Genomic DNA, 16493 nt, shown 5'->3' on the forward strand with positions numbered 1-16493 from the left:
CGCGACGTAAACACCACAGGCAACGCCCCCCAACCATCTGTCAAACGGCGCTGTCATATCGGCCTACTTTCGGAGGGGGCAATTGACGTCGTCCGGGCCTGCGGCCCCTTTGAGCCCGATACGACACCGCCCAACCACCATCTATATTCAAACCTCCCGCTCGTGCGTGCGTGTGTGTCTAGCCCGGCAAGAGGGCGCTTAGCTGCAGTGCGCCGCACCCCTAATTTGCTACGTTTTAATATTATTTGTAAACCCTTTTTGTTTTCATCCATCTTCGCCCCAGTGCTGTGTAGTTTACTTGTGTTTCTTTAATTTAAATAAGTTACCTTAAATAACTATAGACGTTGCCCGGGCGGACCCGAACAGGCACGGACTTGGACGAGGATAGGAATGCTTTTATATGAATTATCATTAAATAAGTAAATAGTAACAAACTTTCCATTGTCAGTAATTTTTATATATTTTTAATGTTTATCTGTAATTTACTCAACTTTCGCCGGGGCACGGAGTCGTAGAATATAGTAACGGTAATTGTGTTGGCGCGAAGGGCGCCATGTTGCCACCTGCGAGCGATGAGCTCACCCCAGTCGATCTTCATCACTGACCGAGAGCAGACGCGCCAGCACCCCGGGGACTTCAACCTTTGTTCTGCACTGACCAAGTAATTCTGTCTCGTTAAGTATTTCTGAATCTCTTTCGCTCGTCATCCTCGGGGCAGCTCTCGGCCAGCGGGCTGTTTAATTAATTAATTGTCTCAGTCGAGTTTTTTCATCACCGTGTAATAAGTATACTTTGCAGCATGGCCACGTGTGTGGACCATGCCTTCACCTAAACCGATTCGTGCCTCAGGCTTTTTAACCGTGTAATGTGTAACGTGTAACGGGCGTGTAGAGAGACGTGTTAGTGAAATTAAATCTGGAGAATAAATATAAAGTGAGTACTTATTTAATCACGTGGTGAGTGAGTCTAGGAGTGTGGCGTGCCCGACGCCTAGAGCGGGCCAGGTCTGGGTAGCTAGGATAGAAAGGGCTGGTAACTCGTCCCCACTTGGGCTACGTCACGCCCTGAGTGAGAGACTCCGCCGGGTCCACGTGCCCTTCCACGTGGTGGCGCCCATAGTTAACATCTCGAAATCACCGGCAATGCGCGATCAGCCCTCAATATTAACTGTGTGGGATTTGTAAACCGCAGATGATATAAGTGTCCCAGTCAGACTTGATGGGTGGTCCCATGCCAACCCAGACAACTCCGTGGTCAGACCTATGCTCGGGATTTTTTCTTTGTTTTTCTCTAGCATAAATTACAGAAAAGTTCCAATGTCTTAGTTCATCGCTTCTCGCAGGAGGTATACGACAACTGGACCTCAGAGGGAACGATTAATCCAACTAAAACAAATTGATCTTAACATCAAATTAAATTTTATATTTCATGCAATGTATAAATGACAACGGACCTGAAGAATTCCTTTCATCCCCTGGGACCAGGATGAACACCAAACACTTGTACACAAATAAGCCACCATCTCTTGTCCATTCGCTGCTGCCAAATTTTACCTTAAGGCCAGAATGGACATGATTTGGGTGATTTGAATTTTGTAATGTTCTTATTAGTTTCTTGTCTGGGACATATCAAAACTATCTATGGTCCAATGAGAATGCAGTTCAAACATACATTCTCAAATGTAATTATTTTTTGTTCCATAGAAAATTTCATTTTTTCTTTAACTGTATATATACTGTATTTACTCGCATATAGGTCGCAGCAATTTTACCAGATTTGGTGGGGAAAAAATGAAGTGCGACCTATATGTGAAGAAAATTTTTTTTTAAATTTTTGAGGAATTTTTTTGCAATATTTTGCTTTAAAATGCGAAAAAGAAGTTTATATAGGTATAGACAAATTTATTTACAATGTACACATACAGCGAAACCCCTAATTTACGTTACCGTTATTTACGTTTTCCCGTTATTTGCACTATATTCTTCAGGTCCCGTTTCGTTCCCATTTAGTCCAATACAAAACTTTCACGCAAATTACGACTCAAAAATCGAATCCATCCTGCTATTTACGTCACGTAACAACCATAAACAACCAGAAAATACCGTGGGTACTTTAAGAGTAAATAAGATTAGCTAGTAGGCCTAAAAACACTAAAACCCATAGTGAAAAACATTAACGTTTATAGTCGGCAATGAACATTTTAAATCGCAAAATATACATATTTTATAACATGAAAAGTTGCTTTTATTTCTAAACATGTAATAATTTAAGCCTAGGCGTGTAAAATCCGAGTAATTATAGCAGGAGACAATCTAAAACGCACGAGGGAAAAAAGTAAACTCACGAATGTATGAACGTGGCTGATTGTTAATTTCTGATACTGTATTTATGTCACAACTTAGCCGAAATACTGGTACGAGACAAACTTCACAAGATAAAATGAGCGGAGTCTTGGTAACTGTTTTATACGTATTTTATAATTTCGGAAGTATTGTACAGTTGACACATATTTTTTAAACTAACAATTTATTTCTGGGGATCGTAATTAATTAATTATTGGTATCAAGACATCAAGATGGACGTAAACTTGAACGTGTCACGGCAGCGAGAAAACTGGTGCGTATATCAATAAACTGGTATTAGAACTGGTCAAAACTGGTACACGGGAGGTGGAGCTTATAATTTTTTTCCGCTAAGTTCGCATCTATTGGCTGGCTGCTGATGCAAGGTCATGAGTCTGGGCGGAGCGTTGAGTGAGTTATACTGCGCACGCACAGCTCAGTGAACAAAGAGAGCCAGCTGGCGGCCACGCCGCGCCAAAACAGCAGCTGATCAAGTACAATAACCTTTCTCCGCGCACGGCGCGGTAATGAATTACCGGTGCGACCTATATGGGGGGAATCTTAAATACCAAATTCAAGACCTCATATTATGGGTGCGACCTATCTGCGATGGCGACCTATATGCGAGTAAAAAAGGTATTAACTATATAAAAAAACTCTTCTTTTTCAATTAATAACTTCTCTAGGTATTTTATAAATTTCACTGATTAAAACATGTAATATTTTCATAGAAAATAAAACTGTATAAATTTTTGATCTAATTCATAACACTGCCATAGTTACAACATGTGTACATAACGGATTCAACATCGTCATGACAAAGACTTTTACAAAGTAACTTAAATCCTGGAGACTATGCACCGAGTCGTGTTCCTTACATCCCACTCTGAGACACCATCACAAAAAGAATTCAGCCTCGTGAGCCAAAAAAATACTAGACCCCACTAGCACAGAAAAAAGGACTGAACCCAAAATACAATACACAATACACATGGCATTGTCACATTTGCGTAGGCATGTGTGAAAACTAGTCTTTTGCTGCTAGGCGAATATCAAGTCGAATGTTTAAAATAGTTGTGAAGTCGAATCAAATTGTGAATATTGTTCTCGACAAAGCTGTATTGCACTTATTTTATAAAATACAAGATTAAAGTAAACAAGAATTGTTTAAAGTTTGTAATGTTTGAACTGATTGATTGACTACTTGGGACCCATGAACATATTCCATCAATCAATAAAAAATAAAATAACCCTGCATAATATTAATATTAAGCACTAAGCAAACGGAGTGTGCCACCATTTGATTTGTTTTAAGGAACCAACTTTAATCAAGCAAAGCATACACAACACAAAAAAAAAAAATATTTTCATGACAGAATATTAGGCTTCCAATGTTTTAAGGATTTGCAACAAATGCTACGCTTCACATCAGATGCAAAACTTTGCATCACAACTGACACTTCAAATAAAACAAGCAAATTTCCTGTTGAAGTCAAACTGAATATTAAAAACTCCTTCGATAGATTTGCTTATTCGAAGCTCAGCAGAGGCCTACATTTGTGGTACAAGATTAGCATTTTTCTCATCCTTTTTCACTTGAATTCCCTGACTAGTGCATATTTTCCTGACTATTACCTCATTTTTCCAAGAATTTCAAAACTCCCTGACAATGCACAATTCATCTGTTTACCTGGTGCTGGACAATATGTGTATGTATACGTGCATCCCAATTTAAGGCAGAGAGAAAGGGTCAAACGATGCAATATTGGTTTCAACAGTTTTAATCCCAAAACAATATTTTTAATGTTTGATATTTTAATTTTGCCTTTGTTAAGCCAGATGTCATGCATTAAGAGATTTTTCGAAGAGAATTACATGTCCATTGACAGTATTATTACAGTAGTGGTAGCCATTCCCAACAAAAATTAATTGAATTCAATAATAAACAACAATGACTTCACAAGAAGAAAAAATAGTAAAAGCCAGACAATATTAACTCCAGGCATTTTACTAAATAATATACTAGATTTTAACAAAGCACAATTCTGAGACTTTAACAAAACAAAACTGTTATGGCCTAAAAAAAAAAATTGAAACTGAGACAGCATCTTTCAGCTATCCCTACCTCCCCCTTAAAACTTACTCTATCCACTGCAACACAGCTGCTGGCTTACTTTCGTCTCGAGGAATCATCTTCTGGTCTACTGTTTGCAGACTCCCGGTCCAGTCCGGATTCAGCTGCACGGCCACCCACGTCACCAGCAATTGGACGATCATGGATTCCGTCCCGGTGAACAAAAACTTCGAATTGTCGACCAGCTGCTCCATCAGGTCTACACTGAAACAAAATTTTAATAGCACTAGGTATTCATGCCATTTTCGGAGAAAGAATATACATACATTAACAAGAGCACTAGTTTTACTGCAGTGAAAGGTCTATACTCCGGCATCCTACGGTTCGGCATATTGTAATCCGCCACCAATCGAGCCACTCATGATCAGATTTTTTTTCCGGGTGGATTCCGGATGTTGCCCTTGGATGCCAGGTGGCCTTTGCTGCTCTACCAGAGTTGATCATTACTGATGTTTTCATTTCAGTACAGTGTTTTCTGTTTTCTAGCAGGTTCCTTTTTGCAATTTCACAATTGGCATTCCCATTCAATCCATAGCATATTGTCATTCGATAATCTGGCAAAATAGGTATTCCGGCATGGTCCCGAAAGAACCGAATTAAAGACCTTTTACTTTTCATACTTTCACGCTTTCCTATTAAAACCCTAAAGTGTTCATGGTCCGTAACTATTGTAACACTTTCATCATAGCTAGTAAAGATCAATCATCAACAAAATATCTATAAAAAAAAAGCCAGCTGGGAGGAGTGTACTGGTCTGCAGAATTCCTATGACGATTATTGCATTTAGTGTGACAGAAAATGTTATTGTTGAATATTATATCATTAAAAATTTCTTGCCTCACATTATTATTTTTTGATAGGCCTTTGCGTGCATGTTGCATCTCAAATATGGACATAAGGACAAAGATTATTAGGTAAAGGCTAATGCCAAAAGTGTTTAGATCAATATGAAGTAAAGAAAAATGTGTACATTGTGAACCCTTCCTATAACAAACTGTTCGGTAAGTGCCAATCAAAACTTTATCTAGCAAAAGGCATTTTCAAACAAATCTAACAAACAAATTTCTACTATTTTGGGTGAAATCTCTATTGTAGCAAACATTCAAAAAAATATTCATATTATTTTTACTAAAAATTGGCATAAATTATTCAAATTTACTCAATTATGTTCAAAACTTAAGAAACATTTGTTTAATATATTTAATGAAACAATATGAATTAGAACAAATAGAACACTGCAAAACTATGCCACAATTAGAGAATACCAATTTATGATATCGTAATTGCAAGATGGACAAAAAAATACACTAAGTCTCATTTATTGTAATAGTATCTGAGAGTATTATTGTACATCCCTAATATTAATGGAACTGAACAGACATAAATATTATTTTCTCTCAGAAGCAATGCACAGCAGTTTTCACGATCACACACAAAATTTCACATGATCCATCTTGTCTGTCTATCATCTGTCTGTCCATCAACAAGCTGGACGATTCACAAATATTCTTAAATTCATCAAACTATTATTTCACTTGGATGCTACCAATCGACTAGAAAACCTTACATTTTTAAGAAAATTTCTCATGAAAAGGTTTATTAGTTTGATCATCATGTGAACTAAGCACTTATAAATAATTAAAATATTTTTTTTTGCTCTTGACATTTATTTAAATATATTTTCAAGTACTGTACATTATTAATTACACATCTATATCTTGGTCAATTTTTGTTTGAAATATCAAAATTCAAAACATGTTCAAACACAAGTTTAAATCATAATATGAAAGCAAACTAAAAAACTAAAATAATTTTTTTTTAAAAATGCAATGTTTTTCACATATTTTTTAGGTTATAATTTCATCAGCCCGCCAAAAGTTAACGCTTGGCAAGATTTTGGTGGACAGACGTGGAGTTTCATGGGCCATCTGATAAGCTGCAGGTCACATGATTGACAGATGGAAGGGTGACGGACAGATGCAACGTATCATTGTTGAATCCTGCTTTTCATCCAGGAATAGTGAAAATTCAATTATCATTAGATTTACTAGCCTTGTTTGGTCCACCTTTTTTTAAATAACGCTTCTACAACAAACACACAAGAGAACATTTAATATGAGGTAATTTTTAAGCGAGTAGTTTTCTAGCTGATTATTGCTAGTTTTCTTTATCATATTTCTACATTGCCAGAGATTAAACCCTAGAGACATCATTCCCCTATCTGTCCAAAAAACTGTATGCTTTAAATATGGCTTCGTGAGTAACTTATTCAGTTATCTGCTCAGATTGAGGCAGCATGTACTATATTTATCAACTATACACTACATAATTTTAAGACTAGATCATCACCTTGACGTGAGGTGCAAATAAAGTTGATGCATATTAGTTGATCACAGTAAACACTGTATTACGCTTACGGCATGTAAAAGTATCCACATTAAAAAAAAACCTGGAATGTTTTGGACGGCAAGGCATTATGGAGTATGGGATTTCGTGTCTGCGTCCTCAATCGGTGACGATTCACTGCGCACTACAGACGGTGGCGGCACTGAGAAGGAACCACAACACGACATTGGCCGACCACTGAAAACTACCTTATTGATCGCAGTGCGTGCAGGGCGGGGACAGCATGGGTGCTCTTGCTGCAGAAACGAGTCAGGTTGTTCAGCATCCAGTTGAAGCACTTGTCTCTCACGACCGCCACGCCGTACTTCAGCGACGCCTCGTAGTAATCCACGACCGTCTGGAAGGATGGGAACAACCGCACGCTACAGTGTGCCTCATCCTTAGATTGCAGTGCGCATTTCAATGAACATTTACCCTCCCTTCCAAATGCACGACTTTTCCCATTAGAGCTCGTTACATTCCAGGTCGGCACGGCTAAGCAACCCAGAATAGTAACAAGACACTTTAATCACTGGAAAGTTTATGCTGTTTTTATACAAAGATTTTTTTGCTGCGTTTTAAAGTTTATCTTGTTGCCAACATTGAGGATGAATTATTCCCTTAAGATAAAAATTGGTATTTACAATGAAAGAGTTTTTACAAGCAGTATTTTTTTCATTACTACTTATCAAAAAAACAACAGCAGATCACAACTAACACACAATCTTTCACATATTCACTATAGGTCTAGCTTGTCGCTCGATAAAAAAAAATTAAGTCCCTTACTTACTGGGGTTGAATTTCCAATTATGAATGTCCAAAAACATATATAAAAAAGTTACTCTTCGGCCCGGCCCCAACCAGCATGCGTGAAATTGTCCCGTCACTCTTCACTTATACTTCGGCGAGTGGCAGACGACATGACCGTACGCGGCAACAATCACGTGACTAACTAGTTTAACAACAAAGTTGTATTCCCTTACAAAGGTGAAATCAAAGGAAGGGGATGCATCCCCATTTCAACTGACCAATCACAAAGCAGAACCTGAAACATGACCATACAGGGAATAAGATGCTGCTAAAATTATTGTTCTCTGAAAGTCTGGGAAGACAAATCACACCACCTCAAGGTTCATTCTGATTGGCTGGCGAGATAGCACCAAGCTAAATTTCTGGTGCATTTCTGCGCAGTCGTGCGCCTACGTGTTGGGTTTTACCAACAACGCACTAACTTAGAGGCGGGAAAAATAACTTGCTGACGACAGTGTGTGGTGCCCGTATCTCGCCTGTGTCTTCCTTTCTTTTTTAAAACATCTAGAATGGAATAGCCTCACAAAACAAATTATGCTTTAGAATTGTAAAAAACATTCTTTAATAGACACACTAACTTTAACTGACCAAACAAACTACAGTGGAAAAAAAAAATTAAACTACATTCAGATTTATGTAAAACCTAACCCAAATTAATAATAGTTCATATTAAAGCACAAACAATATAACTTAAATGTATATGCATAATGGAAGAAACATGAGTATAAAATAATTATGAAACATTAAGAAAACCTCAACATAAAACATTCAGTTAAAGTGTTATAGTAGCAGGGGGCACCAATTATGCTATGTTTAAGCTGTCCTTGTTTCGTTGTTTCTTGTTTGTTAGCTAGATATAAACCATAGAGCATAACAGTTTCCGACAAACCTTTATAATCTAATGAAATTTTTTTTAATGGATCTGAAACATTGTATTTTTAAAGAAAAATTTCAAACGGGAATTTCGGAAATACATTTTATTGTATTTGATTAAGAAAATCGCTTGATAATAATGAATTTTTCCTTCTAAAGAGACGTACAATACTCCTTGGTTTCAACAGTTTGTCAAAAAAAATTTTTTTATATGATATTAAAAATATATATTAAATATATATTAAAAATATATACTATTAAAAATATATTTTATATAATTTTAGCTCCTTTTGGGCACACAACATTATTTAATAGAATGTCTGCTACAAACATTTTCTTCTGTGAAATTATAATTTCTTTTTCTTTTAAAATGACGACGATACAGTGAAATATCATTACAACGTACCTGAAAAAACTTACCTTTTTGGCATTTACTAATGAAAGTACTTTATAATGAACCGTTAATAAATGTAAATCATCTTATTGGGACCTGCAAATAAATACTCTTAACGTGAGAAATCATTTATAGTGTGGTACTTTATAATGAGATTTCACTGCAATAATACTATCAATAAACACTAATTAATTGTCTTAGAAAAAAAATATATATATATTGTAACTTTTTAGAATTAACAATGATATGCAAAAAAAAATTATGTTATTAACAATGATATGCAAAAAAAATTTTTATGTTATGCCGGTTGGTATCAACTTGGCAAATCTGTACTGCAATGTAAGAGTGAGACAGTGTAACTAACCCAAAATATTATGCTACCACTTAGCACTATTAGTGTCTAGTTAAATTATTTTTCTGATTCATTGCCAACTTGATAAAAAAAGATAAGACACTTTATATCACATGGAGATGACAGGTAATTTTTTTAAAGGTTGATTTCAAATTCAAATCAATGCAAATATACTACAAAAACAAGAAATGGAAAATAGATTATTCGAGGTGTGAAGCTAATATTTCATCCTTGTAAATTTTGTCACCTGAAATACAACTCAGTCTGACTAATTATTTTCATGGCATTCTCTGTGCATTCATGCATTCATTTTCACATTAGCTGATTTGGGCTTGTTTCCTGTGTTTTTGCGTATTTACCTTTTTTTGTCTGTTACTGAGGTTTCTCTATGGCATACAGTGTAAATAGCAATGGTGTTTGTACAAAAAAAAATAAAAAAAAAAAAACTTTCAACAAGCAAAGAAGAAAACCAATGGGACCTTGTCGAAAAACTTGGAAACTTGTCACATAGGTCGCATGTAATAATATTACAGATCTTAAGTTTTTTTTCTATGCCAGCAAATCATTCGTCTGGAATACACAATATTTCACATTTAATAAGCCTCCCACCTTGATGGATATTGTTTCAATCATGTAACTGGCACACTGATCGATCAGGTACTCCAACTGGAAGTGAGAGGCCGTCGCCAACACCTCAATGGGTGACACGGCCTCGAAGGTCATCTCGTGCAGATACAGGCAGCCGAACACCACGTGGAGCGCTGAAAACCACCCGCGGCACACTCGGCTGAGGCGCGGCATGCCTCACAGGTTACAATTCCAGTCTATTACAGCCGAGCCTTACTGCAGCCCTTTCCACTTAATACTTACCGCTTGACTCTCTTTTGTCTTCTAAAAACTGCACTATGCATTCTTAAAACATAAGTTACTTAAATTAAATATTTATGTAACAAAATAATTTATTCCAACAACCATTAACCCTTTAAAAGTCGCACGGGTCTGGCAAACCACACATCATGTTAGTTCGCGCTTTTGCTCATAGATGTGTCAACAACCATTCCAGTACCTTCTTCCACTTATATAAGCTACATGTTGACGCCATTACATTTAGTTGAAACTTGTCGTTCAAGGGAAATATTTTACATTAGGGTCTGTGAGACCCACTGCGACCATTCACGTAACATTTTTATGGTTCTGTAAAGATCTATGCGACTATTGATCCATCACATTGCTTGAATATTGTTGTACTGGTAAGTTTGTATTTTATTCACCTACATTTTAATTGTTATTGTATAAAAGAAAATTAAGTTTTACAAAACACTGTTATATATTATTCGGGTGCAGATATCAATTTTCAAAACAATGTATAAATAATTAATTTGATAGTTTTATGTCGAAACCTGGTTTTTCGCATATCTGCCATTGTACATTTTTACTTGGAAATTATTTTGGAGAGATTTATTTCTTGTTATATATTTTTGCACACATAACAGAAACTACAAAAGTCTATGTCCATTTTTTTCTTTGTTGCTACAGGAACGAAGATGGCTTTGAGAGAAAAGAGATATGACTTGAGAAACCCACGTGATCTTGAAAAGGTATATGGGTGTTTCCACAAAAAATGGGTAACTCAATGTCATCAGTCAATAAAACGATGTATAATTATATGTTGTTTATATTTTATGATTAATTTTAAAAGAATTAAAAGCCTTTTATTTGGTCACCCAATTTCAGCTATTTATTTTTAATACAAATTTGTAAAACTTCACAATATATTCTCGAAAAGTCAGTACTTTGGCATGTCACAACCTGAAAAGCACGCAATCAAATAGCTGTGTATTAAATATTACCTTTAATACAATAAAACTTAATATTTCACTATAATCTGTAATATATTTAATATTATATAATCAGAACTTTCATAATTTTTATTCTCACCGTTGTTGTAAAAATAATAAGAAACTTTGTGTTCAGTTTTATTCGTCAGTCCGTTGTGTGTTCTTCGATTTTGAATTTCCCGCTAAATACCGGCGACTCAAATTCAAACCGTGTTAAAGGTCAAGGTTGGTACTAAAGTTAGCTGCAGACCGCGCCATTGTTCGGCCGCCATTACTGTGCCAGAGCTAGAGTTGTGTTTGTCTCGTGAAGACGTGTCGATCCAGACAAAATATCAGTCTTATGGTGAGTTGCTATTTCCTTGTAAATCTGTGTTATATTTTAATTTATACATAGTTAACTTTGATTTGTTAAAATGTAGCTTCTTGATATTCGAAAACATCAAAATAAATGTTAGTCCTAAAGATAACCTCAAATTCATGTTTGTTTCGTCAGTCCGTTGTCTCATATTGCGCCAAAGGACTGACGTGTTTCCAGGGTACTGACGTTTTGAGCGTGTCTAAGCATTTTTTTTTACTTATTTCAGTTTAAAACATCAGGGCTCCGAAAGAAAAACAAAACATGTCTAAGGATAGAGAAGATATATAGAAAAAGAAAAGAGAAGTCGAAAAGGCTCGCTTAGCTAGAATAAAAAACGACCCCATTAAATTAGCTGAATACAAAGAGAAACAAAGGTTGCAATACTTAAAAAAGAAAGAAAAGGGACTAAGAAAAAATATTAAAGACATGACGCCACGAGAGCAACGATTCACTAGAAAAGAATGGAAAAAATATTCATCAAAGTACAGACAACAAAAACAACTTTTGAAAAATAATACTGATAATTTTGTACGCCAAAATACTCCTTCAACTACTGACGATGAAGCACAACCAATAGTTGGTGAACTAACACGGTCCATTGTGAACGAAGATCGAAGAGCAAATGAAGCAAAAAGTAGAAGTGAAAGACAGAGAAAGTTTAGAAATAAGCAATTAAAATAGATGAAAGCAATGGTTTCAAAACTAAAAACTAAACTGAACAATCAGCGTCAAAAATATAGAAGAGTTAAAAAGCAGTTGAAGAAAGTTGTACAATCTGTGGAAAAAACTCCGAAAACCAGACTGACCTACAAGGCATAGATTTATATTTGTAAGCAATATAACGATATTAGACATATCAGAAGGCTGTTTTGAAGACTGAGATAGTATTACTTGGTAACTGTTATTACGTTAATTGGTATTTTTAAGGCAGAGAGAGTTATATTTTTGTTTCAATTGTTTGTTGATTGCTTAGAAAATGTATATTGTTAAATTAAACTACTACCTCAAAGTAGTTAAGTTAAGTAAAATAAAATTAATAAGAAGCTGCTTTAAAGGTGGAGGAAGTTGTTCCTCACAGTATTACGTAAATAATTTTTGTTTCAATTGTCACTTAAGTGAATTAAGATTAAAAATGAGACTCAAAAGATGTGCCATTATTAGTTTCTAAGAAATTTCTTTTAAATCTTAATAAATTTCTTACATATCTTATGAAGTTGTGCGTTTTATCAGTACTATGTCACCCTCGTCATACCCTGGAAGTCAAATTTGGAAAAATCTAAATATCTCCGCATCTACTTTAAAAAGTGACTGGCCCTATCATGAGCAATATATTAATTAGATAAGCTATCTTATAAGGTGAATTTTAAGGAATTAGATTAAAAAAACTATTATAAACAAAATATCCCGAAAAGTTACCCAACTTTTGTATATTCGCACATATAAACTGTAAGCAGAACCTTTGTCTGATGAAGACTACGAATGTGATCATTCCGAGGATGATGATGTGTCAGACAAGATCGATGAACAAGAAGCTGTTACTGACACAGAAGAAGACATTACTTCAATGTACGAAGAAAATGTGAGTAATAACATTAATTTTTTTGTTGGAAAAGATAAGGTTACTAAATGGAAAAAAACATGTCCTCCAAAAAGTATTCGTACTAGATCTCATAAGATAGTGACACGTCTTCCTGGAGTTATAGGCAGTGCTAAAGAAGCCAAAACACCATTACAGTGCTGGCAGTTATTTTTTGATGAAAATATTTTGGGTGATATTGTTGACAGCACCAACAAATATATTGACTTGATGTAAGTTTTTGGACATACGCCATTGCTAAGAACTTTTTCTGTTGAAGAAAAACTAAAAACTAAAATAAAGAAATAAATAAATAAAAATACCCAAAAAAAAAGACAAAAAAAAACACAAAATTAAGCAAACAATTGCTGTTGTCAACAAGAATATTAACACCACAAAATATTCCGTAACAGGAATATGGTCAACAAACAAAGAAAACAAAGAAAAATGTACTAAGAGAACGAAAAAACCCCCACAAATGATGACAACACAAAAATATTGAACCCAAAATAATTCAGCACAACAGTTGAAACGAGACAAAAACACGACAAAACGAAAAGACCTACGAACACAATAGTTTTACCAAAACAGAAACAAGCGACGTTTCAGGAACTGCTATCTGCTCCCGTCCTCAGGCAGAGACGCACATGGTATGGAAACACAGGTGCGACTGAGAAGGGGCTGAAAAAAACAACAGCCTGGAAACTAAAGTATACAGGAAACCTACGCACACAGGCCAATACCTTAATTTTGCATCCAACCATCCAAAAACAACAAAAACTGGCATAATTCACACACTAACCAACCGAGCTGAGATTATTTGTTCTGATGAGAAATCTATTGCAGTTGAACACAATCATATAAAAAAAGAACTCATAGCCAATGGTTACCCTGTCAACACCATCAAACAGCATATGAAATCCAACAAAACACTCAAATCCACAGAAACTGAGAAACGTGCAGGAACCCTAGTCATTCCGTATGTTCAAGGGCTTTCAGAAAAAAATAAGACGCCTGGGAAACAAATATGGACTTCAAACAGCATTCCGTTCTAAATCTACTATTAAAAGTATTGTTACGAAGGTGAAACCAGCCACAGAAAAATTACAAAATCACAACTGTGTGTATCAGATCCCCTGTGAATGTGGCCACATGTACATAGGTGAAACTGGCAGAGCTCTATCCACCCAAATCAAAGAACACAAAAACAACTGCAAGAAGGGTGAAACCCTAAAATCCAGACTTGCTGAACATACATGGGAAAATAGCCACAAAATTCTCTGGGAAGACTCCACACCACTCATACAGGAATCCGATAAAATAAAAAGGAAAATCAAAGAATCAGCCTTCATTATTAGCAATAAAAAAATATATATTTTCAGCCAGCAGAGCATTGAATTAAAAAATATGTGGATCCCTTTGATAAAGAGAGAAACATCCCTGCAGCACAAAACAATAGCCAATACTCAACCTACCATAACCAATCCCCTTTAACTCCATGGTGCACAGCCAATGGGGAGACAGCTCGTCTGCCATTGGCTGAGCAAGATGTAGCCCTTTCTCTGATAAATACCCTCATTTTCCAGCCCCTTCTCAGTTGCACCTGTGTTTCCATACCATGTGCGTCTCTGCCTGAGGACGGGAGCAGATAGCAGTTCCTGAAACGTCGCTTGTTTCTGTTTTGGTAAAACTATTGTGTTCGTAGGTCTTTTCGTTTTGTCGTGTTTTTGTCTCGTTTCAACTGTTGTGCTGAATTATTTTGGGTTCAATATTTTTGTGTTATCATTTGTGGTTTTTTTTTCGTTCTCTTAGTACATTTTTCTTTGTTTTCTTTGTTTGTTGACCATATTCCTGTTACGGAATATTTTGTGGTGTTCATATTCTTGTTGACAACAGCAATTGTTTGCTTAATTTTGTGTTTTTTTTGTCTTCTTTTTTTTGGGTATTTTTATTTATTTATTTCTTTATTTTAGTTTTTCTTCAACAGAAAAAGTTCTTAGCAATGGCGTATGTCCAAAAACTTACATCAAGTCATGCACTCCCTTGCACAAATCTTTTAAAGATAACAACAAATATATTGATTCTGTAAAAGACTGTTACTTGAGAGAAAGGAATGCAAAAGCTACGTCGGTTCCAGAATTGAGAGCATTATTTGGGTTGCTTTATGTAGCCGGGATTTACCATTGTAATAGGGTAAATACGGACGAGTTGTGGTCAACAGCAACCGGCATGGGAGTTGATATTTTTCAATTAGTTATGTCACAAGGCAGGTTTCGATTTCTTCTCCATCATATACGGTTTGATGACAAAGAAACCCGAGAACAAAGAAAGCAAGTAGATAAGTTGGCACCAATACAAGAAATATTTGAGAAATTTGTTGATAACTGCCAGAAAGCATATTCAATGTCAGAGTATGTAACAACTGACGAGAAGCTCGAATCATTCCGGGGACGATGTAGCTTTAGGCAATACATCCCCAACAAGTATGGTATAAAGATATTTGCTTTGGTAGATGCCCGAATGTTCTATACATGGAATTTAGAAGTTTATGTAGGGAAACAGCCAGAGGGGCCCTATGCTTGCAGCAACAGTCCAAATGCCATTGTTGAACGACTAAGTGAAAAAATTTTTGGAACTGGTCGTAACATCACCATGGACAACTGGTTCACAAGTTGTGACCTAGCCAAACACTCGCTGGCTAAAAATATCACCATGGTTGTGTAATGACAACGATGGTTGTGTAATGACAACGTCATGTACTTCGACTTCGGCGCGGCGTAGTTGTCACCCCTCCTACCCATTCCCCCTCCTTTCCCCTTTAAATACGTCACGATTCCTTCTCCGGCCAATTGGTAATTGATCCCCCACCCTTCTGGTTTACTGCGCTTGCGCGGTTCCCCTTCTGGGATGCTGCTTTCGAGGATTTTAGGTGCTAGGTCTCGTGGCCTTTTCAGCTGTAGCCACCGACAGTGTCGGGTCACTTTGCATTTGAGCAGCATGTAGTTCCTTTTGTAACTTTTTAAGTCAGTTAGGGGTACGGTGCTGGCGAGCTCTCGACATGGTAAGCTTCTTCACAGAACTTGGGTTTGTGTGCTTGGGCACCAACAGGTTGTGGCCCTGTTCTTAACGTAAGGTGATCGTAATGTAGCTTAATCATATTTCTTCTAAATTATTTGTTTCGGCTTGCCACTTGGAAATTACGTTTGGCATTCTGCAGTAGGGTAACCATGTCGAGTAGTCTCGTGGTACATACGGTTTTGTAGTTAAATAATTTTTCAATTCTTTTCTCTTTTTTTTTTGTAGTAACTGTATCATGCTGTGCCAGTTCTATATTAGTCTGGTCTACGTTAACAAGTTAGGCCGTTTGTGGCATAATGTGCTGTATCTATTTGACTCTTTCTCTTTTTGACATTCACTGCTAGCTAGCTTTG

General features: G+C 36.2%; 1 protein-coding gene across 3 annotated transcripts in view; it reads right to left on the reverse strand.

Moving 5' to 3' along the window:
- LOC134528311 (protein germ cell-less) overlaps positions 1–16493 on the reverse strand; it is a 48364-nt gene that overhangs the window by 27510 nt on the left and 4361 nt on the right. For all 3 annotated transcript variants that reach the window (XM_063361825.1, XM_063361824.1, XM_063361826.1), the window contains 3 exons: positions 9900–10051; positions 7071–7219; positions 4517–4680 (listed from right to left, as the gene is read on the reverse strand). In XM_063361825.1, coding sequence (XP_063217895.1) covers positions 4517–4680; positions 7071–7219; positions 9900–10051 — 465 coding nt within the window. The remainder of the gene's footprint in view (positions 1–4516; positions 4681–7070; positions 7220–9899; positions 10052–16493) is intronic.

This window comes from Bacillus rossius, chromosome 1 (genome assembly GCF_032445375.1).
Source record: "Bacillus rossius redtenbacheri isolate Brsri chromosome 1, Brsri_v3, whole genome shotgun sequence".
NCBI classification, from domain to species: domain Eukaryota; kingdom Metazoa; phylum Arthropoda; class Insecta; order Phasmatodea; family Bacillidae; genus Bacillus; species Bacillus rossius.